The sequence below is a fragment of the Grus americana genome, chromosome 5, assembly GCF_028858705.1.
Source record: "Grus americana isolate bGruAme1 chromosome 5, bGruAme1.mat, whole genome shotgun sequence".
Classification (NCBI taxonomy): Eukaryota; Metazoa; Chordata; class Aves; order Gruiformes; family Gruidae; genus Grus; species Grus americana.
This window is the reverse complement of record NC_072856.1, coordinates 59850797-59876021: the sequence shown is the minus strand read 5'-3', so window position 1 is coordinate 59876021 and position 25225 is coordinate 59850797. Positions and strand designations below refer to the sequence as shown.

The window sequence follows — 25225 nt, the reverse complement described above, 5'->3', positions numbered from 1 at the left end:
TTCAAGTCAGCTTAGAGGTCACAGCATACAGTGTTGCATCTACAGACTGAAAAGGAGTTTAAGCACTATTGGATAAATGGCAAATACATATACTGCCTCAAACTTGCCATCAGGTCCTGCAACTAAATTGGAAACATAGCATTTAGGTCACTAAATTTCTGGACGTAGCTTAAAGATTCTGGATTTCAGTGCATTCCAAAAGCAGACCGAGCATGTTCTGTTCCAATACGCCAAAGGAGTAAGTCCCGATTTGTGCTGGGAGAGGTACAATAGCTACCTGGTAACACAGCAACATACAACAGGCTATCCACCTAGTTTTCTGAGAGGAGACAGACTGAGTATTAAAGCACATGCAAATCTTCATAAATAAACAGAACAACTTGCATGCTTTGATGTGATGCAGTAATAAAGCAAGCTACTTTCAAAGCCTTTCTTTTTTCCTTGCTTTGAGACAAAAGTAAGTGAACTGACTCATTCACATACAATTCTGACATGGAAGTCTCCCAGAGAACAGGGCTGGAAGAAAAATTAACATACCTAGGATATCAATGAAAATAATTTCGTTACTAGGCAGCAAATCTATGACAGATGTCTGCAGAATCCATTTCTTCTAGTTTGACAGCAAGCCACCTCATAGTACAGTTTTCCTGTGGAAAACTGACTATTAGCATAGTTGAATAGCCAGACTGCATTTCCCTACCTTGATTGAGGCTGTCTGATGTACTGATTTTAAAAAATGCTTTTGACACCCACCACTTCTATACCCAAGCCTTCTAATATGTCAGAAAAATAAACTCCACTTATTTGACATGATTTTTTTCTTTTAAAAATGGTCTCTTTTTAAAATTATACCACACAAACAAGACTGATTAGCCTTTACTTCCCTGGATTCTCCTCTTTTTGCTACCAAAGCTTTTGACCTTTTCTAATTCACTGAAACCTTTTCATAAGCAAGGGCTTAAAAAAGATATGCTAATGACTCACACAACTTCAGCCTACCCTGGAAGAAACCTAATCTGAACCAAGTTCTTTCCCAATACTCAGCCACTCAAAATGTAAAGCTTTCACATCACTCACAGAGATACTGCACAGGAAGCTCTATTTTAATGTTTCCATTTATTCTCAGGACAACATACTGGTTTATAGAAATATCACCTTCATATTAACAGGACACGAGGGAAATATAGTATACAGCAGAATAAGAGGAATTCAGAAAAGCTAATGCTTGAGCCTCAGGTTCAGTGGGTACATGTAGTACAGATGCCTCTGTGCACTTCATAAAATTCTGACTGCAGAGTACAGAAAAACAAGTCAGCTCTCAAAGTGTAAAAAGACCAACGTACACAAAATGGAATAAATTAAACCTGCAGCTGAAGATTTTGGAGTCTCCAGAAGATTACAGAACATGTCAGACCATCCATAATGTAAAAGGTTGGATTTTGATTCGTAAGTTCCTCTAGCAGAAGTCTTTCCCATACTGTACCAGCTCCGCTTCTAACTGCGGGGATCGACCTCTGTCCATGGTACTGCGCTACCCAACAGCCAAGCGTATAGAAAAGTCACACTTGGACAGAGTAAAGTATTACAAAGTCAAAGCTATGAAGTCTGGAGGAAGGACACCGAACTCTTTCTGCACCAGAATTTACCAATCCAAACTGCCCTTGGTTACAAGGGAGCTACCAATATCACCACGTCTCTAGCATTTTATATTTGGTTATTACAACAGAGAGAGAAATGCCACAGAAGAGTAGTAAATTTTTCAGCCCTGAATAAAATGCATTTATGATAAACCAGAATTTCCTGTGATTATCAGTGGATTGCCTGCACAAAAGCACAGTAGCAGGAAAACTACAGTAATTCTCAAAGAGATGGAGAGTGATCAGCATATTAACGTTCATGGCCTGAGACAAAACACCTCAGTCCCGCTTTAAGCTGGTACTAGCATTCATTTACAAACACTGCAAGCCTACATAGATAATAAGCTGACCTGAAGCAAAACAGTACAGATAAGAAGAGAAGCACAAGAAGGCACAGTACTAGTAAGTATTACAGTTAGAAAACTTCGATCCTATAACAAGATTTCTAACAGCTGCAGTGGGATCCTCAGTAGCACACAGAGAGCAGATATGTTGCATTAGGAACTTGTTAAACACCTCAAGTTATTAATTCCAGAAACGTCACCATTTGTTCTGTTGGAGACAATGACACATCAATTTTATAGTAGTTGGAAGGACACAATTAAAACTTCCTGGGTTGGAAAGAATCTGCCTCCCCATGTAAAACTGCTCCTTTATTGAAAGGATCACAGGGAGTCAAGAGAACCCAAAGCCTCTGGTCCCCATCTTGTTCAAAATCTGCTCCTACTTCTAGCAAGCAGAAGATGGAGATAAGCAGCATGCTGTCACTCTCTCCACTCTTCGTGCTGTTTTCCATCTGCTTAGTAGAACAAATACCTCAAAAGCCATAGGAGACTGAAAAATAGGGAATATACCCAGAAACCAAGCCTTGCAATCCATTTTTTTACCTATTTCTTGCCACCTTTGCTGCAAACTTGTGCAGCTCCTTCACAGTGGTAAAAATTAACTCATCAAAACTAGTAATGTTATACAGTAGGACACAGCCTTCAAAAAGTATCACTAAGTAGCTAGGAGTAATGTGAAGGTTTTAACAACTTTAAAGCACAAATGCTGTATTGATCCTACAAAGATGAGAAGCTCCATCTTGGTCTATCAGATTTCACTGGAGGATAAGCCAGAAAAAAAGACTTACTTTAAATGCATTCACAATTGCAATACAGTCACTCTTACTATTCCCAGCAAAAAACAGTTTGTTCCTGGAAATGCAAACAAAAAGAATTATCAGCAATATATTTTTTCAATTATCAAATGTATTACACAGCTCAGAATGCTACACTATTAACACTTTCCAGGTCTTCAATAAACAAGGTCAACACATTTATTGTACATATTTGTCCTTATTCACATCTCCTTGCTGAAGGTAAACTGTGCAAGCAGGATAGCAAGGATTATTATTTAAAAACAAAAACCCAAAACATTTTAATAGACACTGCCACATGTTCACATGTTCAGACAAAGCTGAAGTATCATGTCTTGTACTCAGAAAAGGATGAGTTAGCTTTGTGATACTAATTAGTTCACACAGAAATAGGTTTCAGTATCTCGGATGCCCTGGAACAGCTTCTTTTTGCACTGCTTAGGACTTTGACAGAAAATTAGACTCATGACATGAAAAATTATATTTAGTGGTCAACTTAGTCCTCTGCCCCCAAATGTAGTCAGGAAGTTGTAAAACATCTAGGGTAATACCTGTATCCATCTACATGCTGTTTGAAAGGTACTGCAAAAAAATTCCGCAAAGAGAGCGCTGCAGCTACAACAAAAACAAATCAAAATTAAAACCTGCAAATCACTTGCTTCTGCAGAAATGTTCTCACATTTCTTCTTTGAGTTACCTATGATAAGGCATTCTTCCAAGCACCCAAAGACATGCCCAAGGACTATCAATTTTCCAAGATGCAGATCCACTGGCAACTGTGCCAATATCCTTCCTAAGAAAGTCAGCTCACCATCATATGGATTTTCTTCTCTTTGCACACAAGTTGTAAGTGCTCCCAGCTAGAGAAACAAAAATTTATTCGCTCGAAGTAAGAAAACAAGACAAGAAGGAAGCAATTATCTCAAAGCAACATCAATTAGTATCAAAACTATAATTAAGTTGAAGTTCGGAAATCAGTTTCAAGCCTAGGATTTTGAAACCAAAGCTTCTACTACATATACTGGATATAAAAGCAAGCTACCGTATACAAATATAATTTCTTACGCACTTTGGAAAAGAAAAAGTTTAATGCAATGAATGTTCTACTGCCTCAACTTTATAATTGAAAAGCAAAATCACAAACTTCCTTGTACAGGTCAGAAGGGGATCTTCAGGCTGACCCCTACACATCATAAGGTCTAGGAGTGTGATTTTGCTACTTATTAACAAACAATTCCACTTGTAGAGTTCAAGCTCTCTTTTTTCCTATTCTTTCTCACCACAGATGCTAGTTCACAAACAGTAATATTACTCTCTGATGAAATTATAATCTGTTTTAATGAAGAAACTACAGAAATTATGCTGAAGAGCACAGTAACCAAACAGTCTGTAGACACAATTCCTATTTCAGGTTCCAATTAAAGCTACTACTACTACCACCTTAAATACTAAGAAAAACACTTCTACAGTACATTTTTATTACTGTGATTTTAACAACATTAAAACAATGCCTACCTCTTTCAGCTGAAGTATTGTACGTTCAATGTCACCTACACTAGGTGGAGAAAGAGCTGTTGCCAGCAAGGCTTTTGGTCCCCCCATATCAAGCTTTTTTATTTTTAAGACTGTAGTTCCCAATGGACAACGCTGAAAGGAAGACAATGTTATTGTTACTTTCCCTGCCGTGGAAAGTGCGACAAAGTGTTTTATAGGAAAAGTTAAAGTTCACAATTTAGTAAAACCTGAAATTAATTTTGTGTAAATAAGGATAGTTTTCTTTTGAACAGACTGCTTATTTCTGAAAGCTGGGGAGGGACTTCTTAAAAGGGCATGGAGTGATAGGACAAGGGGTAATGGCTTTAAACTGAAGGAGGGGAGATTTAGATTAGATGTTAGGAAGAAATTCTTTACTGTGAGGCTGGTGAGGCACTGGAACAGGTTGCCCAGAGAGGTTGTGGAGGCCCCATCCCTGGAAGTGTTCAAGGCCAGGTTGGATGGGGCTTTGGGCAACCTGGTCTAGTGGAGGGTGTCCCTGCCCATGGCAGGGGGGTTGGAACTAGATGACCTTTAAGGTCCCTTCCAACCCATACTATTCTATGATTCTAATCCACATCCATTTTACTGCTATAATGCACCTCCTTCTATGAAGGAAACTATGTGGAATGCTCTTTGTCAATTATTTATCAACCTGAATTCTATTCAGTGTTACAGTTAGTAATAACTATTCAAATCATACACTGTATTCAGGAAAAGTAAAGTAAAACTACTTTTCATTGTCTCTGCTATGACCACATATGTTTAAAAAGTCCTTAAAGTTCCCCAAAACTCTTACCAGTATCTCAGGTACTGATTTCTCTGGAATAAAGTCTGTCCAGAAGTCCTTGTGTACAAGCCTATAACAATACCCTTTGGAAACACGTCCAGCACGGCCTTTACATAAAAGAACAAATCACCAATTTGAAAACTGCCCAAGTTTCAGGCTGTTCAAAACCCATCCATCTACAAGCTTTCTGGGCAGCTGAGCAGCATGTGACAGCTGATGCTGCAGGCTGACCAGTATTTTGCTCTCTTGCAGCAGACAGGCCCAGTCTCAGTCTATCCTTTCCTACATAAGTTATCAGATGAAATCATTTTGTTTTCATAGCAGCAGTAACTAAAAAAAGAGTTACTTAAGTATTTCACCCAAATACCTCTTTCATATAACTGCCCTCAAATCAGCATTCATTTCTCAGTTGGAAAGACTTGACAAATCCTGGACTAACATACATTTCCCCAAAACTAGGAAAAGGCAAGTCCTACCAAATCTAAATTTAATATAGATAAGTGTCAATGCAAGTTTTAACATACCCTCAAACTAAAGATTCTATATGCAGAGTAAATATGTTTTGTTTGTATTTCTTTACACAATAACTACACTCAGATTTCCTATTTGACGCTATAGCTAGCAAAAATCTATATAAACAACTTTTTAACATACCACGACAAATAGCAAAACATCTTTACGATCAACTATTTATAGAAAACACACTGATTCAGAAAGTTTACCTTCACAAATCCAAACACCATTCACTTCAACAAACTAAAGGGCACTCCACTCAGTGGGATACTCCACTGAAGAATCACGCTATATTTTTAAGTCATATGCATAACAAGTCCAATTCTGCTATACAAAATACCGGTTGTATATTGACTGGTTGTCATAAACTACACTGACCCAGGACCAAATGGAAATAAAGTTGCAATTGTGAAGTCATAATATTTAAAAATGAGGGTATTTTTATATCTAAAGATGTCATTGTTATTAATTTATTTGGTACTTTTTCTGATTAAATATCAAAATCTTTTGGTTTCAAGAGTATTGTCCTACTAGAAGAGCTGATATGAAATCTTATTTAACCTTGTGCTACAAACACTGGTCTACACTAGAACCATTGCTGTGGGTATTTCAACTGATTTAAGAATGACAAAGAGACATCAAAGTTTCTTTTACTGCTGAAACTCACAAGTAGTTAATAAATACCTAACAGTATTTTTTAAAAATGGCCAATGATAAAAAACCCCACCAAACTATTAAATAACACAGAATCCTCATAAGTTTTATGGTCCATGAATTTTAATATTTTTCAATAAAATACAAAGCATTCCTCTGGAAAAATACTTGAGCAAAATAAAACACTTAGGCATAGTTCTTTAATCATATTTTAATATCTTGAGATGGCAAGAATTTTTGTATAAACTATTCATGGCAAAAATACTCTGTGCTTTTTACTGCTAATAAAATGAAAAGTAATGTAGAATTCTCCATGAAGGTTGGCTTCTAAAATTTCTTTCTATTACCTATTGTCATCTTACCTTTTCTTTGATTACAGTTCATTTTAGATGCCCAGCAAAGTCTCAAACTTTGGTAATTTGTTTCCTTATCACAAACCAAAGTTCTAGTTAAGCAGAAATCTATCACTGCAATTAAGAAAAAAAAATAATCTAGTATTATTACAAAACAATTTATCCTCATGGCAGTGGAAAAAATACTGGTTGATTTTGTGTTATCAGAAATGGAAAGTTTTGATTATTTGAAAACCAATAAGGAGAACACTAGGTTTATACGCAACCAGACCCAGGATATTCTGAATACTAACAGAACTGCAAATAGATTTTAACAAAAATATAATACACAGTTAATGCAGATGACAAGTATTAAAAGGCAATCATTTCTGTATTTAGACATTCTATATCGGAATTTGTTTAATATGATGCAATTATTTCAAAATATAGTCAGAATGCAAATAAAAAGCTTAGGGTACTTGTGACATGAGGTATGATTCTGCTTATTATTGCATTTAAAATTATCTTCTTCCACCTTCCTGTAAAGATTAAAATCAGCACCCCAACTCAGTAGCTCTATTGTTTGTTCATATATTCAGATTTAAAGTTGTTTCCTGTTGTGAAAGAAAGAATTCAACAACTGTCAAAATTAAATTCCAAGAGCAATGCTTTGTGAAACAGTGACACGTTAACAGAGATTTAGGCTAGCACAAGTAAGGAAAACAGTCCAAATCCAGCATATACACAACTACAGGATTAAGATGACTTACCATACTTAACATCAGGAACTGTTACAGAGCTCTCAGCTATGTTTGTAGACAGAATAACCTAAGTTTTGAAGCAAAAAATTGAGCAATGAATGCATAAAGAAAAAATTACTCACATTAGTTAACTCACTTGTTCAACATATTCATCAATGACCGGGATGAAGGGACAGAGTGTACCCTCAGCAAGTTTGCTGATGATACAAAACTGGGAGGAGCGGCCAACAGACCAGAAGGCTGCGCTGCCATTCAGTGAGACCTGGACAGGCTGGAGAGTTGGGTGGAGAGGAACCTAATAAAGTTCAACAAAGGCAAGTGTAGGGTCCTGCACCTAGGGAAGAACAACCCCAGACACCAGTACACGTTAGGGGTTGACCAGCTGGGAAGCAGCTCTGCAGACAAGGACCTGGGAGTCCTGGTGGACAACAAGCTCTCTGTGAGCCAGCAATGTGCCCTCGTGGCCAAGAAGGCCAATGGTATCCTGGGGTGCATTAAGAAGAGCGTGGCCAGCAGGTTGAGGGAGGTTATCCTCCCCCTCTACCCTGCCCTGGTGAGGTCACATCGGGAGTTCTGTGTCCAGCTGTGGGCTCCCCAGGTCAAGAAAGACAGGGAACTACTGGAGAGAGTCCAGCAGAAGGCTACAACGATGATGAGGGGACTGGAGCATCTCTCTCATGAGGAAAGGCTGAGAGAGCTGGGTCTGTTTAGCCTGGAGAAGAGAAGACTGAGAGGGGATCTGATCAATACTTACAAATATCTAACGGGCAGGTGACAAGAGGATGGGGCCAGACTTTTTCAGGGGCAACGGGCACAAACTGGAACACAGGAAGTTCCATTTGAATATGAGGAAAACCTTCTTTACTTTGAGGGTGACCCAAGCACTGGAACAGGCTGCCCAGAGAGGTCGTGGAGTCTCCTCCTCTGGAGATACTCAAAATCCATCTGGACACAATCCTGTGCGACCTGCTCTAGGTGATCCTGCTTTAGCAGGGGGGTTGGACTAGATGATCTCCAGAGGTCCCTTCCAACCCCTACCATTCTGGGATTCTGTAATGTTTCTACATGAAAAATCCAATTTGCTATGAAGAAATATATATGTAATGGCAACATAGTATGCTCTGCATATAAAAAAAAGCAGTACAACACAAGAAAACTAGTATTTTCTTTCCCCAAGATTAGAAAAGCATAATAAAGTAGTATAGTATATAGAGGGAGAATGGAAATATTTCCTTATGCTTTTGTCATAACAAACATCGCACTATTAGCAGTGATAAAGAAAACCAAGACCCTAGCCAAAATGAGGGGCACAAAGCAGGCAAGAGACCTCTGTATCAGGCAAGTAATTTTCTATGCAGTGCCACCAGCAGCATACTGTCATGGAGGTGCAAGAATCGACATGCACAAACTATTTTGAAGGATAAGAACAGGTCACACAATAATTTAAGGATAACTTCCTGTTATTGCATTTCTCTTGAGGTTTAAACACCAGTTAAAGCAACAGCTTAGTAAAAAAGGCAATCCGTTTACATTTTGAAAAAAAAAAACCTACCCTCATACAATGATTTGAGTTGGCACAGCTAATATTAATTTATATACATTATTATTTGCTATTATTACTCTAGCAAAAGGTTTCACACATTTAAAAAAAGTAATGATTCAACAATATTTACTTTTCTGTAGCCAGGAACTGTAGTCAAAAATACATTACTTTGTTCCTCTAATGTCACACGTGAGTGAAGTGGGTACACTTGCCACCTAAAGAAAATATATTAGTGAAATATTTACTCATGCAAAAATATAAAAATTAATTACAATTCTGTGCTAAATCATATTATGCACTTAGAACTCATACAGCTGAAGGATTCATTTTCAAGTTCGATTAAACTGAAACAAATGTGGTGTAACTTACCTTTTGTTAAACATATTTGAGAGACGTGAGTGCATGTAGCTTATTTCACTCAAACCTAGGGAACAAGTAATCAAGAGTTTGTTTTCTTTTTAGTAATCACTAACAATTGTAAAACCAATTCTCATGTCTACTTAAATTCTTAATTGACTTCTGTTATTACCTCCTTTTCATCACATAATAAAACAGCAGAAGAGTTAAACAGTAAATATAATAATGAGTCACTGAAACACTGAGTCAATTTTTCAAGAGTCATTTGGCATAATTTTACACTTCCTAAAGTGGCAGTATCAGATAAGGGCCATCTGCTAGTGTCCCATTATTAGTCCTTGCTTAGTTCCTTACAACCAGCAACGCTTACCACATGCTGAATGTCTAGTTTAGGATAAATTTGGATATTTCAACCAAAACAAGCTATTTCCGAAAGCAGGGCCAAGGAGAAAAAAAATTAAAAAATTAGTTATTTCTGCCTTCATCATCTTACCTTTGGCAGTTCTAGTGCCCATTCTCTGTGGCATGGATTTTACATATGCCAGGGGAAGTCTTACAATTAAGGGATTTCTGCTGTCTTCCTGAATACCTCCACAGGCATAAACCTGTCTGAGAAGCCTGGTTTACTTCTCATTGAGATTTCATTTCCAAAAGCCTCATTCTCAGAAATCTGTCCAACACTGGACTTCCCCAGTTGGATAATAAAATGAAATTATTTTATGACTGCAGAACAGAATTGCTGCATTTCTCAGTGAGGCTAAATGCAGTTTGAGCACATGGATGCAAAAGTTCTTGTGCTCTTTAGATGACTGTTACTAACTTCAGAAGTTAGGAGGAAAGAAGACAAACGCAAGTGGAGGAAGAGAGAGATTTTCAGGAAAGATAAGAGAGAAGAATAACTTCAACGAGAAGAAAGAAGGATATGTGATGGGCTGGAAATTGTGATCGAGTTACGGTAAGCAAGGAAAAAAAGCCAAAAAGCAAGTAACTGGGGCAAGAAAAGTAGAAACAGATTCAACAACAAACCAACATGGTGATAATACAAGGTTGGCTGGGAAAAGAAATTGCAGGAGAACATGGAGATTAGTCACCTACTGGAGTCTGAAAGACTGAAACTGGAAAATGAAGGGAAGTGACTCTAGGTAAGGGAGATAAAAGAAGTCAGGGTTGAGGGGAAAACAGGTGAGCTGCAGGAGGAAAATACGGTGGTAGTGGGGCAATCAAGGGAAATATAAAAACTTCAGAGAGATGCTTTGTGTGAGGCTACTACAGGGGAAAGAAACGTCATTAGAACCTGAAAAAGACAGTCAGGAAGCCTAATTTACATCACAACTCAAATGAGGTCAGAGTACTTGAGAATGCAAATAACTGGCCAAACAACAAAAAAAGACTAGCGCAATAATGAAACAATTAACAAAGCTCTAAGCAAAACACTTTCAGCACTGTAGAGAAAAACGCGCAGACTGGGAAATATAAAAACAGTACCACTTTTTAAGATTATTATAATAAGAAAAAAATTTGTTCATGAACTAGAGCATGTAATTAAAGATACAGAGAAAGCACAAGAACACCATGATATGGTCTGTTTGGATACAGCCTGCCAGACCTACTCAATCCCACTAGGTACTGCTCGACTATCTTGCTGTCTAATGCTTCCTACTTGCCATACTGCCTGGTTACATATCTGAGTAAGACATCAAGGCTTGAATCCAATTTATGTTTAAAAACAATTAAAAGAAGCTTGACTGGTAGAAGCAGACTCTGCATAACTAATCTCTACAGGAGGCAGTATCTGCTGCCCAGTTCTGGAAGTCAAAGGCCTTCCAGAAGTCCAGATAGATGATATCCATAGCTCTTCCCTTGTCCACTGATGTAGTCGCTCCATCATAGAAGGCCACTAGGTTGGTCAGGCAGAACTTGTTCTTGGTGAAACCATACTAGCTGTCTCAAATCACCTCCCTGTCCTCGAAGTGCCTTAGCATAGCTTCTAGGAGGATCTGTTCCATGATCTTCCCTAGCACAGAAGCGAGGCTGACAGCTCAGTAGTTCCCAGGGTCCTCCTTTCTACCCTTTTTAAAAATGGGTGTAACGTTTCCCTTTTTCCAGTCACCAGGGACTTCACCTGCCTGCCATGATTTTTCAAATATCGAGAGTGGCTTGGCAACCGCATCAGCCAATTCCCTCAGGACTCTGGGATGCATCTTGTCAGGTCCCATAGACTTACAGATGTCCAGGTTCCTCAGGTGGTCACAAACCTGATCTTCTCTTACCGACGGATTTTGCTCCTCCGGTCCCTGTCTTGCAGTTCATCCACTCAAGAGGTACGGAAAGAGAGGTTGCCAGTGAAGACTGAGGCAAAAAAGTTGTCAAGTACCTCAGCCTTCTCCTTGTCCATTGTTACCGGTCTTGTTCATCAGGGAGGTATGTTTTCTCTGACCTTCCTTTTCTGGCTAACATACCTATAGAAGCCCTTATTATTATTCTTTGCATCCCTTGCCAAGTTCAGCTCCAGCCACGCCTTGGCTTTCCTGACCCCAACCTTACACAACCAGGCAGCGCCCCTATACTCTTTCCAGGATACCTGTCCCTGCTTCCACCGCCTGTGCACTTCCTTCTTGCCCTTTAGTTTGACCAGCAGGTCTTGACTCAGCCATGCTGATCTCTTGCCTTCCTTTCCTGATTTCTAAAACCTGGGGATCGAGAGCTCTTGCACTCTATGGAAAGTGTCCTGAAAGATCTGCCAGCTCTGTTCTGCTCCCTGTTCCTGAGGGCAGTTTGCCAGGGGGTCCTATTGACTAAATCCTTGAAGAGCACATTTTTTTCTGTAAAGAATCAGACTCAGTAACATTAAAAAAAAAAAAATAATTAAGCACTGAACAAGACAGGCAATTATAACAGGAAGGGAAAACATGGCATCCTACTCAAGACAGCTGCAGCTGCTCTATGGAAGCAGATTCTGCCCCAAAACTGAGTTCCACAAAGAGAGTGGGCAAAAAATCACTTAACAGTACTCAGCACAGCACTACTCCGCACAGCACTACTCCTTCTGGCTCCTGATGCCTACTCAGCTTGAAATGTCAATGGGAGTGTTATTTTGAATGTACAAAATGCTATGTAATTGTAAGCACTCAAAAAATCTAGGCATCTCAAATCAGTGTCCTAAATGTGGAGGTTATTTTTACCCAAATCTCTGTCTCAGCTGCCCTCTTGTAAACTGAGAGCTCTCTTCCCCTTTTCTCCAGTTCTGTATAAAGATTATTTGTGAAGAAAATTTCAAGAGGTATTTGCTCATCCTGTGTTCACGATCAGTCTTGAGTATCCAGTTATAAAACAGGCCACGGTCAAACACTGAACAACAACAATAAAAACAAACCTGAGTACCAGCTAATTCATGAAGTACTATCTACATAGGTTTTCATAAATTTACCAAATGTATTTAAACAAAAATTTTCCTTTTATCAGTTGTAGTTATAAGCCATCAGGGATAGCAGCACAGTAAAAAAAAAAAAACCAAAATAAAAAAAAACAAACCCAAAGCAAAAACCTCAGAGTGAAAGAGAAAAAAGATTTGGGAATTGAAAGTGCTAAAGAGTAATTTCAGCCTGAAACAAAGACTCAGAGGGCCTGAGGAAGTCTGAAAGCACACCAGACATACACCAATATGAGAAGCCAGAGGCAAGAGAGATGGTCTCCATGCTTTATTAATGGCAAACTGGAACAGACCCTACATTCATGCGATGAAGTAATTCCTTCTACCCTTTGATTTCATAGAGAAGGTAACTAAGAAAGGCAGCTCTAACACCTTTTAGCTGGTGGGAAGCACCCACCACTGAAAGCTACTCTGCAAGTTCTGTGTATTTTTGTGTTGGTGTGCTATGTTTTCAGCCCTAGCGCTAGCATGTCTACTGTTAAGCTCAAGACAGCAGGGAAATAACATTCATAAAGATTTTACAGAGAGGTAGAAACTCTTGGTAGGATACGCCCAAGGAAACAGCTGCTCCTGACTCCGAGGTGACTCTTCACTAGAACATGCCCAAGCCTTTTCAAAGTTTTCAACTAGCAAACTTTCACATCCATGAGGTAAAACATAAAACAGTATGCAAAGCACCAGGTAACAGGTTTGTGATGCTCAAGAAACCTAGGCTGCAGCCTAGTTACACAAAAATTATTGCATGCTTTCGTTTTGGTAGCCATTCTTACTTGAATCCCTTAGCTAGACTTTAGAGGCAGTGTAAGATAACCTAGGTTTACTGCTTAAATACAACTAAAACATTATATATAACTAGTTCTCTGATCGTTATACGCTATGTAGCTTTGTGTGCTTTTGAGTGTTCCTACTACACCAACCAATATACAAGGAAAGACAAAAGTTAATTTTAACTTTTACTACAAGAATCTAAATAAAATCCAGGGAAGAGCCTACACTACACACAAATAAGAAAACACCTCAAAGAATCCTAGGAACTTCATACAATATTTAATCTAAAAACTTGAGCAACTGAATTTCTGTGGATTAACAGCAGAATTAATTTTATTACTGTAACTTAATTTCTAAAACATAAAAAGTCTTAATTTTTGACTCACTGCTCTTCCAATTATTGCCGTATTTAAACAGGTTTGCAAGAAAAATACCCAAATAGACCAACAAACCCCAGGTTAAATATGTGTTTAGTAAATCCTTAGAAGAAGCACCAGAAGAAAGCTTGTTAGATGACAAATAAGGAAAAAGAAAATACTTAAGACGTATACTCACCTGGTAAAAATACTAGCACGCTTCCACGTTCTGATGTAACACTGAAGTTTTTTTTCTCCCTAACAAGAATATGCAGTTTCATTAGTTTACAACCTCAGTCTAATTTATTACTCCAAGATATTTTATTTTGAAAGAACAAGCAGAACTGCACACTTTTTGTAACGTATTATTTAAACTTCCTGAAGAAATTTAAACATTATTTGCAACTACGCTTTCTCAAAAACATGGTATATAAAAATTGGAATTAGATCATTAAGTTTAGTTTTGTCTTCAAAATCAGGTCAAAACAGAAACATTCTTATTTACTCATGAAATTAATCAAAATTAGGTTACCAAAGATTTTAAAATGAAAAGGTAGTATACTGCAGCACATTTCTATGCAAACTTATTCAGTAATTTCTCAAGTATATACAATACTCTTGTAATCTAAAAATATCACTAGACACCTTTAATAAAAGCCTAGTATGTAAGAAGACTAACCATTATCAAGAACTACAGCTCACGACATTAATTGAAGATGTCTCCCTCTCAGTTTACCTGCTATGAGTCAAGAAGCTAAAAAAATCACCTTAACATAATGCAGAACTCATATTTTTGGTAGTAATCATTCCTAATAAAAATTTTTTTCATGCATCTTGAAAATCTCTACTCTTGAACTATATAATGAACAGAAAGTATAATTTTCAATGCAAGGTTCATAACAATGGATGCTCGTAATAGCTCTTTTGGTATTTGAAAGCTGAAATGCTAATGCTTTCAATGTTTGCCTATAATAGATAGCTTATTAGTAAAAGGTATTTTAAATTGGCTACTCTAAACTACAGTAAAACAGCTTAATTGAAAAGATCAAAAGCAATAATCAAGAAAATCTCAGAAGTCACTATATATTGTAAAAAAGTGCCAAATTTATTACATTGATGTACCTCCGTCAACACTTTTAGTTCAGTGGTTCACTTGATAACTTTTCAGGTGAGTTTAAGTAATGCTTTCTTAAAATTTCAAAGTTTACACGATACTAAGTTTGAAAATAAATTAAGCTTACGAAACAAAATTATTTCTTCACCATACATTTATAAATTATTAGCATACATGGGAACAAAAACCATTGCTAAAGTAAATACACACTCAGTGTTAGACCAAAGTTGTAGAAGCAACTTTACTACATTTTCAGATACTAAACATCAATGTAGAAAACACAGAGAGTAACACAAATTAATATTTACTTATTTCAAAAGACAGTAAGGCATTAGTTAAACAGCCAGTGAAAATTAATGCCTAGTTTGTATTCATTTTTCATGGCTTATTGTATGTTTTAATTTACAATACAAAACAATATCTCTGGTTTTATTCTTCATATAAATAATGTTCAGTCCTGGTCTGCAGCAAAGAATTTAGTTTCAATATGACATGGCTGGCTTGAATGTTCACTTACACTCCATGGCATGAAGTGTATTTCAAGAACACAGGGCATTCAGTAAGATCTACAAGCAGTCTTAGTATGACTAACCTGAGTATAAATCACATGAATATATAAAATAAAAGCAGGGATTCATAGAAAAGTTACCACTACTATCTATAATACATGGGCTGCTGCTTTTCCTTAATTAGTGTTTCATTTCCCCAAAGAACCACTGATTCCAGATCTTGAACTGTATCTTACCTATTGCTCTTCATCTCCAACTCATCAAATGACTGAATCAAAGACACTGCTACTTCATACATTTCCTTTACTATCACTGGTTCCTCAATTCTTTGAGGAGGAAGCTGAGTGGAGAAGAAAGGATAGAGGTTAACACAATACAACAGGCTAAAAGACTGTAGATCACATACGTGTGTCAATTGGACAAGTGCTTTTCAATTAAAACTGATCCCACACAGGTGTACAGAGTAGCAGCTTAATCTGTAGCACTCATTACCTTCTTTCAGACATTTTCCTTCAAACATCCTACCAGTCTAATGCTGAAGAAATACTTCTGATATTTACCTACTTCAGAGAAGTACTTAAGATGAGTTAAGACACACTGTTTTCTAGGATTCTGTCACAAACTCAGGGCTTTAATATTTAAGAGCACAAACCATCAAGTCTTCAGAGCAAAGACAATAATTTAAACACATTTCAGTTTTAAAAATAAAATGCTTAATGAACAAGAAATACTCTGGGAATGGTCTATAGTATTACACATTTTTTTCCTTGTAGGGAAAAAGGCTTTTGATCATTGCTCACCTTTCATTCTCAGGATTTCTCCTCATTCTGGTGGAGACTCTTTACTGGAGTAACTGCTACCTCTAAATTTTCTAGAATTGTATTACAATGCAATCTGCCCTCTATATACTTCAGGTGATTAGAAATCCTACAGTCAAACTGCACTTCTCTCCCTCACATTACACCTTTGAGGTTCTTTTCCCTCCCTCCACCTGCAAGTGAAATATGTTATTTATTTTTATGCTGAAATCTAAGAGTTTCCCATGAAAAACAATAGGTTGAAGTGATCAGCCTCTACAGTCTTTCTCTGCAGGTTGCGTGTGTATGGTTTAAGAAATCACGTATTTTCTTACCAGCTAACAAACCTCCATTTTTACATTTACGCTCAACCAAATATTTCTCCTAGCCTATCAGTCATCTTTACTTGCTGCTTGATACACTACAATAGTATTTTAGCATTCAAAATACATCGTTAAAAGTAAAATGAGAAGTCGAAGCCTAAATAAAGAATGGTACTATAATTGAAGTGACAGTGAAAACAGAGCATTTGTGCTTTAAGCATAACACTCTGTAAGAACTAGACTGCATGATAACAATAAAAATGCAGTAGTCGGTGGTAATTGGTAAATACACGCCGATAAATATCACCATAAGATAAAATGCAGCCGTAGCCAGGGACATTTAACAAGGATATAAAGTTTAAGGAAAAAGCCTCTCCTGGAAAGAAATTCAAAACGGAAGCTGAATGGCCAAGAGTAATACTAAAAGGTTTCTATACACAAAACTAAGATATTCCAGGTTTCCCTGTAAAATAAGCAAAAGATATTTACCAGTTGTCCACACTTCACAGGGCTTTGATTTTAATCAAGTACAAAATTAGAATTACACATTTATTCCAATTCAGTTATCATATAAGCAAAAGAAGATTCTGCAAGAGTTTTCAATAAGCAAAAAAAAGCAATTGAGAGATATACTGATACAGCTGGAATACATCATATGTTTATTGATAAGACTATAATTCATCTAATGTGTCTTCCAATTGTCTGAAGTGAGACAAAGTCCAATAAGATAATGTAAATCTATGCAGCTGAGTTTACAAATTTTGGATACAAGCAGATAGTGCATTGGTTGAAGAATAGAGAACCACTTGGACCAGCTACTGTTGTCAAAAGAAAACAGTTATCTTCCAATGTAATGCTGCTGAATGAAAGGCAAACAGGACCCTAGGATGTATCAGGAAAGATTATTCTAAGGGTGCAATGTGTTAGTGACACTGTACAAAACTGCCCCTTGCTTTGAAGTGACTCAAGTCTTGTCAAAGTTTTCAGCCAGCATACTTGTCAGCCCTTGAAGTAAAAGAACTCTTGAAGACAACAGGTACTTGGCTTGTGATGCTGGGGAAACTGATGGGGACTGACAACACATTTGCAATTCCTACCAGGTTTTAAGGGGATCAGCCAAAACCTGAACAGATACAAATTATGGCTAATTCAATGACCAGAAGAATGAAGAGACCATCTTGTAAAAGGAGAATAGCAAAGACTTACCTTATCTAACAAAGCAAAATGAAAGCCAGAAAGAGATATTACTGCTACCTGTAAACCCATCCAAGAGTAAATAATGTGGAAATGAAAATAGTTATCTTAAGCTAAAAAACAAACAAACCAACCAACCCTCAGTGTTGGCTCTAATCAATCTGTCACAGTCTCCCAAGGTGTTCTTGGGAGAAAAGACAGTAGGAAGCAGAAGTGTCTATTCACTTGCTCCTTTCCCAGCTCCAGCACTAGGACTGCATACCCACATCAAGTTCAAGGTTCAGTACCAAGACTGTTTTAACCTGATCCAAAATCCTTTGCCTGCAACTGTACACATTTCACCTAGTAGAGATGCCACAGAAAACTGAACTATTAAAATGAAGGTAGTCAGTTTTCTACCAGTTGCCCTTTCTGAAGCAGCTCATGATGGAATCACAAAAGCACCACTGCTAACATTATTTGGGCAACAGTTATTTAGCTCAGCTTTTGCTACTACAATCTCAGTCCTTGGTTTTCCAACCCTAGGTTGCCTTGATGTCTGCAGAAAGACTCCTTTCTGAAAACCCTGAGAAAACTATCCTACTTTGTTCTGGTAGACAATGGATCAGATGATCAAAAAAGCCATCTGTAAGAACTTTACAATACTCTTCCCACTTCTCTGACCCCCTGGAACCAACCAGCCAGGGAGATTTTTCAGGTGTACAACTCTGTCAGTCCCAGAGCTTCTCAAGTGCATTTTACACTCACTATAGTAACACTTTTCCAATGAAGCTTGATTAGTCCATGAAAACCCACAGATGTTCCCGTAGTTTTGGTTAGTTGTACTGTTTTTTCCAATACATGTGATAAGCTAAGGAATTTCTCTTTTCTGGACTGCTTGAACATAAGATTTTTGTCTTTAGATTATCCCTGCTTAAGTAACTGTCAACTCTGTCTTTTCAATTTTGTTATCAATTGTAATATTAGTATTCTTTAACATGACAAGGCTGCCACATCACTCCTAATAAAAGGTAAAGATGTGACAAATAGCAAGTCCAAAAGCCCAGTCAGAGCGGACTGAAATAATACAACGCAGTCGGAATAGCTTTTGACAGCAGTGCACTACCTTTCATCTGGACTCTGACTTCAGTTCTAGGGATAAGAAGGAGTTTTCGCATTTGCAAGCCAAAAATGGGACTCTCTTTTTTGCCTTAGCTAAGAAGTAGAGACATGGGATTTCACAGACCTACTGCAAAAGACTAACATCTAGACCCCCTAGTTACTTACATTTTTTAAATCTGCTCACAGAATTAAACAATGATCTGGCTAAATATTGAGAACAATGTGCTTACAAAGGCCATTATGCCAAAAGAAAAATACTTTTTATAAACCTATACTCAAAAATTAAACAGTGGCACCTATAAATGACCCGGTATCTGGGCAAGGGTAAGCCAGTGCTACACTAAAGGGTGTTTCTCCCTTCCTCCCCCTCCTGTTTTTTATTCTTTCCTCCAAATGAAGCAATTCAAGTGGAAAGCTTTATCTTTGATTCAGCTAGATGTCTATGCAGCCATAGCAAAAGATTTACTGCAAACAGGCATACAGAAGAAGAAAAAAATAATGACTGGCATTTCTATTTATCTTCCAAATCACAATGATATCAGTGAATTCCCAAATTATCCAAGTCAGAACTGCTCAAAGAAAATTTTTATTTTCAAGCATATTTTTAAAACATTATCACTTACAGAAGTGAGTGACATATTCAAGCCAAGAGCTCTGAAGGATTCATAAAAGAATACTATATTTATACAGCAGCATTCAATTATTTTAAGATTTTTTGAAAAGGGACAAAGGTTCATACCTCACAGCAAACAAGACAGTTACGAAGGACTAAACTGATTCCAATCAAGATGTTTTAAGGAATGAGTTAAGATTTATGTCATCTGATTTTATAGTTATTAGTTTTCAAATCAAAAGGAAACTTGGAAAAAAATCTCTTTATCTAAAAAGCAAAGACTTTTTTTCTTTTAACTTCTGTTTTCTTTTATATGAAGTTTACAGGCTTTTATAGGCAAAAATAAAATATTAAGAACTAAAGCCTGAAGCCTGTACCTCAGGCAGCTAACTCATTTTGATTTTAGCATGATGAAAAATGTGCCCCTGCTTCCATATGGCAACGTTAACTCATTAACTGCCTTAACACTCAGGTTCTGCTTTCTTTTTTCTTAGGATGTTACATAAATCTTCTTAGACCTTCCATGGTTTTAAGTATTTCTTAAATAAAACTACTATTCAGAGAAAATCTCCATGCATAGCACCATAAGAAACAAGATGCGAGAACAAACATCAGTTGCTTTCTAATTCAATTTCTTCTTTTTTTCAAACATATTCAAAAAACAACAAAGAAAACAAACCAACCCAAAAAGAGAGTCAAGAGCACTTACATGCTTCTGTTGTTGCCCTAAGGTACAAATAACTTTTTGGACAATCACACTCCTCTTCTACAACAACAGAGTGGCTATAGCTAGGACAACACAAAATAAAAGATGAAAACTTAAAAAAAAAAATCAAAGCTAAATGCTCATATACACAGAGAAAATAAAAAAATATAAAAAGGCATAAGCACTGAAAGCAGTTCCTTTTGTTCCTGATCTTTGAGGTGAAAGGTGTGGCAGCTGACATTCAGCTCAAAGTGCAGCTATGACAAATGCAACTTGACTGAAGCAGAGTTCTTACTGAACGTCTTGGTTATCTTTTTGTTGTCGTCTGTTATAAAAAAATATTTTACAAAAATTACATAATCTCCTCCATATGATCTGAGCTGCCATACTAATGTATAAAAACTGAGGGGTCACCTGCTATATGCATTCAGTTTATTTTTTTGGCTGCATTAACACTTCAACAGCCTTTTATTTTAGCTTTCCTGTGTTCAGGCATAACCAATGCCTGTGCTGTGTACAGGATAAGCAATTATTTTCTTCTGGGTTTCCTATAAACTACACGTTTATTTTATTTCTCCAATTTAGTGTCTGCAGAATTGAGGGATGAAACCTAAAGAATAAAAGTATGTTCACATACTGCTACTTTTAAAGCGCATCCTGTTTTCTTTGTATTAACATTGTAACAGTGTTCTGAATTATCAAAATTGACCAATAATTACTCTCTTGCCCCAGTTATTTTTAGAGTGGCTGCCACTATTAAGACGTGAGTGCATTTGTTCTACTTTGCTTTAACCTGTTTATTTTGCCTCGGACCATAACACTGAAAGAGTTCAGACACTCAAGTAAATTCCTACACAGCTGTTTTTCAACTGTAAAACACACTCTTATTATAAAACCACAGATACTAGATTAATTCAAACTTACATTTATTCCTTCATTATCTGTTGCCTATGCAGATACATGCTATACAATAGCATGTCAGGAGTTCTATAAATATACTGTGCAGTTTATAAGCTAAAGATGGAAACAGCAAATGAATCTTCAGCCATTGCTACCCTGCTTAGGCATTAGAGCAGCAATTCTCCAGTGCAGCCACAGAGGCTGTTAAGCAGCCACCAAGGATTTGGTGAATATCTATTATTCTAACGTATTTTCATCACTCAAAATTACGTATTTGCCAAGGTGGCCTATGTGGCTACAACAGAAATATGTTCAAAATTACTGCAGAACAGTTCTGGGACTACTGAAAGAAAAACCAAACCGAAAACCAAACAAGAAAAAAAAAATAGAAAGCACATGAGCCTCAGCTGGTCAAGAAGCCAACTCAGTAACATCAAACTTCTAATTATAAATGCTTCTTTTCTGACGACTCTCTTAATTTCCTAGCTCTTTCTGCCTTTGATACATAACAGGAACATGAACCAACCAAGGAAATATTCCCTGAGTTTGTTAGCTCTATTCGAAGAAATCTATAAGCCCTCATATGTTACTTTCTGCACAGACTTTTACATTGCTCATCTTGGATTCAAACTACTGAACAAAACGCCACATATTACTTAAAATTACCAGCCCTTTTCATTCCATTTCTGTTACATGAAAGAAAAACTAGGCTGTTGTTTTATCATCATGTTAATACTCATCTAGAACTGTAATGTAAAATTGGTTATTTGCAATGTTATTACATAGTTTTCAATTGACTATTTCAATTTCTTTCTTACTATGTCTAAAGAAATAAAGTTATATTTACAATACCTTGAAATGAACAGTGTGCTTCAAATCATCAAGATAATATTCTTCAATTGCATAAGGTTTGCCTTCCACCTTAAATACACAGGCTGGATTCAGACCGTCATCAACTGGAAGTGCAAAGTAATCAGCAAATTCTTTACAGTTGATGGAAGCAGACATCAATATTATCTGTTAAAAAATTGCACACAAATGCAAAACATTAATTTTAACACAAAATGCCATGCCATGCCACGCCACGCTGGAATCTCCACTTATTCTTTGTGCTAAAATGGTCTGAGTCTGGTTACTACAGGTACGCAACCTAGGCATGTTTAAGACAAAGCTAAATGCTAAAGATTCCTTAGGCAGGAAGTGGAGAAAGGTAAGCAGCACCTGTCAGAGAACAGATAAGGACAGATGCCTAGGGCAGACAACGTGAAAAAGTTTTTCCTGCGGTAAAAGTTCAGCCTAAAAGCATAGAGTACTCTTCCTTAAGCTTAAGATCTTGACATGGTCCTCAAAAAAAAAAAAAAAAAAAAAAAAAAAGGTATGCCAAGTATTTTCAATTCCTGTTTTACTAAACACTTAGCTTGGCTATCAGTGCCTTTAACTTCATCAAAAGATGGCCCATCTTATTCCTATAAGACCAATAACTGTAATGATAATCCAGCCTTAACAAAGTTACTACAATGACTGTCAAACATATCAAGTAAGTTTTCTCTCAGTTTCAATTCATTTATGCAACTTAAAACTCTCAGGGATCACACGAAGCTCCTTGCTCTGCTTGCTGACTGTCAAGATTCTTAATCTGTATTCACCTAAACACAAAAGCAGAAGTCACATTTGCTCCCTGGTGAAACCTTTTCTTTCAGTTATTATGAAATTCAGAATTTACAGCTTTGTTTTCTCTCTGGTTAGATAGTAGGATATGTGCAGAATGGAGGAGGGGAGAAGAATGAAGTAAATGAGTGGCTATGGCTCTTTACCCTCTAACCCCTCTATTTGGAATGTGCTCCCACTGCTCAGCACAGCCAGCTGCAATATACTAGACAGCTTCAACCTGAAAAAGGATGAAGAGCCAAGGAGTTATAATGAACTGTGTAGTGTCCAGCTGCTTTATCTTCAGGGCTCCTGAGCCACTCTAAGCAGCACTTGTAAACAGGGACATGGTCAGTCCTATTTTGCTTTCCTGACACCTTGCATGAATTCAAAAATAGAATGAAATAAAAGACATCGACAACACACACATCTCCCAAAAAAAAAAAAAAAGGGAATTAAATACAAGAGCATCCCCCTTATGAAGTGACAGGCAGGTAAGCTAATGAAGCAGGCATTGTACCACTGTGCTGAGCTCCAAAGCATATGGGAAGGCACAAGGAATATGTGCAGGAGGCAGGCTAAATCATGAAGTCATTTAACATGATCCTGAAAGGAGGAGAAATCTGAAAGGATGTAATTCTGCAAATACTATATGAAACCTGTCCCACTACAGCATGAACTGCCTCATGGCTCAAAAGATAGTCCCTCACCTATGCAAGGAAAATAGGCTAAATGTAACCTTGCCTGATAGTTAATGAAACAAAATCCAATCTAAATTATCCTAACTGCAGTTACAGGCAAGGAATTTTAAATTACCTCTTCTTCTAGACAATCTCTGTAATTTGTACCCTAATCTGCATGGAGTCCTTCCAAACTAGAAGGAAAACCACAGGTTCCTAACAAAGTGCCTGAAGGATCACATTCCTACACTAAGAGTTTGATCTACTCCCAAAGCGGAAATTCAACAAGCACATATCACTAATGGGGCAGGGGAGCACTTTGGAATAGAGGGTAATCGAAGCAGATAGTTCTTCAAGATCAAGCACTCAAAAACAGCATGGATATATCTAAAGCTCCACCATATGATAGCAAAAAGATACACGAGAACAACCTCTCGGTTCAGGTTCTAGCAAACTGCCATTCAGGGACAACTGGAAATAGTCCTATCTTTATCCTGCTCTTACTTACCTCCTAAGTAGCTGTTGCTATTCCTTACTGCAAATGACACTGGGAAATAGTCCTATCTTTATCCTGCTCTTACTTACCTCCTAAGTAGCTGTTGCTATTCCTTACTGCAAATGACACTGGTTGGTCTGACCCAATCGAGCCATTCTTACAGTAGCAGGCTTTCCTGCAACAACCCCATCTCGGCAAGACCAACCCTAGATCTGCTCTGTGATCTAAAAGCAATAATCTGCACCAGTCATCTGCCAGAAAACTCAGCATAGTTGGTAGGTGAACCACAACAGGTAGATCTTGTCCTCCATATGTAAGGATCACTTTTGCCATCCTGTTAGTTGATGCAATATTGAATTAACTATTACTTCTGTGGTCTGCAATGTTCAGATTAGGAGATAAACACCTCATGTGTATTTCGTATCACCCTGAATTATAGATTTTTTTCCCCCCCCTTAAACAGGCCTCCTTGCACCCTTTCGTTTCATGAATCCAGGGGGGCTGAGAGGAAAATCTTACATTTTCTAAATGAATTCGCCACATGATCAATGCTCCCTTCCTTTACAGTTTTTCAAAAGGGGCTGAAAAGGGATGAAATAGGAGACACTAGGCTTAGTGTATAAATTCAAACTGAACTACCCCTTCCACTCTGCTAAAACTCTGCAACTGAGATCAAGAGGTCCCTTCGCCACCATAAAAAATTCAGACACACACACACACTCCCACAAATATAAGGTTGTCTCCGACTTAGACAACATGAAACTGTCATCTGAAAAAACAACTGCAGAGAAAGATATAAAGGAGATAAAGCTTTCCAGTGACAATTTTGAGAGATTTAATTAGAATTACAGAGGAGGGGAAAAAACTCTTTCAGCAACCTACAGGAGAAAAATGTTTTCTAACAGAAAAGATGATGGGACTTGTAGGGATTCCTGCCATTCACAACCACCAGATAATCAGCATCAAGGGCAAACTTTCACAAACTGAGTATGATCAAATTATTTGGTATTCTCGGTAGGCAGAGCCAAGTGCTAAGAAAGGCTCAATAGCTTCACACCACTGTGTCTGAATTTAAAGACAAGTGAGTTTTCTCATTGACAAGAAAAGGGATAAAAAAGTAAAAGATGTGAAGTACATAGACATGCCCTATGCCAACTGGAAGGGTACTTTCAGTGAGTGAGAGCATACTTGCAAGATCTAAAGACCAAGTTATCTGAGTTTGAATCAATGTGGTGGATTGTACAGAAGAAAACAGATTTCCTTCCCATAGCAACAAAAATAGCCAATGCACATCTGTTTTGAAGTAACTGAAGCACTTAAGGGTTATGTACAA

The 25225-nt window shown here is 37.4% G+C and overlaps 1 protein-coding gene across 1 annotated transcript in view; it reads right to left on the bottom strand.

Moving 5' to 3' along the window:
• TDRD9 (tudor domain containing 9) overlaps positions 1-25225 on the bottom strand; it is a 93055-nt gene that overhangs the window by 29518 nt on the left and 38312 nt on the right. The window contains exons 7-18 of the mRNA XM_054828796.1: positions 21922-22086; positions 15672-15775; positions 14012-14070; positions 9271-9325; positions 9032-9116; positions 7368-7425; positions 6628-6732; positions 5108-5205; positions 4291-4422; positions 3473-3635; positions 3327-3390; positions 2770-2833 (exon numbers count right to left, since the gene is read on the bottom strand). Of these exons, the coding sequence (XP_054684771.1) occupies positions 2770-2833; positions 3327-3390; positions 3473-3635; positions 4291-4422; positions 5108-5205; positions 6628-6732; positions 7368-7425; positions 9032-9116; positions 9271-9325; positions 14012-14070; positions 15672-15775; positions 21922-22086 (1152 nt within the window). The remainder of the gene's footprint in view (positions 1-2769; positions 2834-3326; positions 3391-3472; positions 3636-4290; positions 4423-5107; positions 5206-6627; positions 6733-7367; positions 7426-9031; positions 9117-9270; positions 9326-14011; positions 14071-15671; positions 15776-21921; positions 22087-25225) is intronic.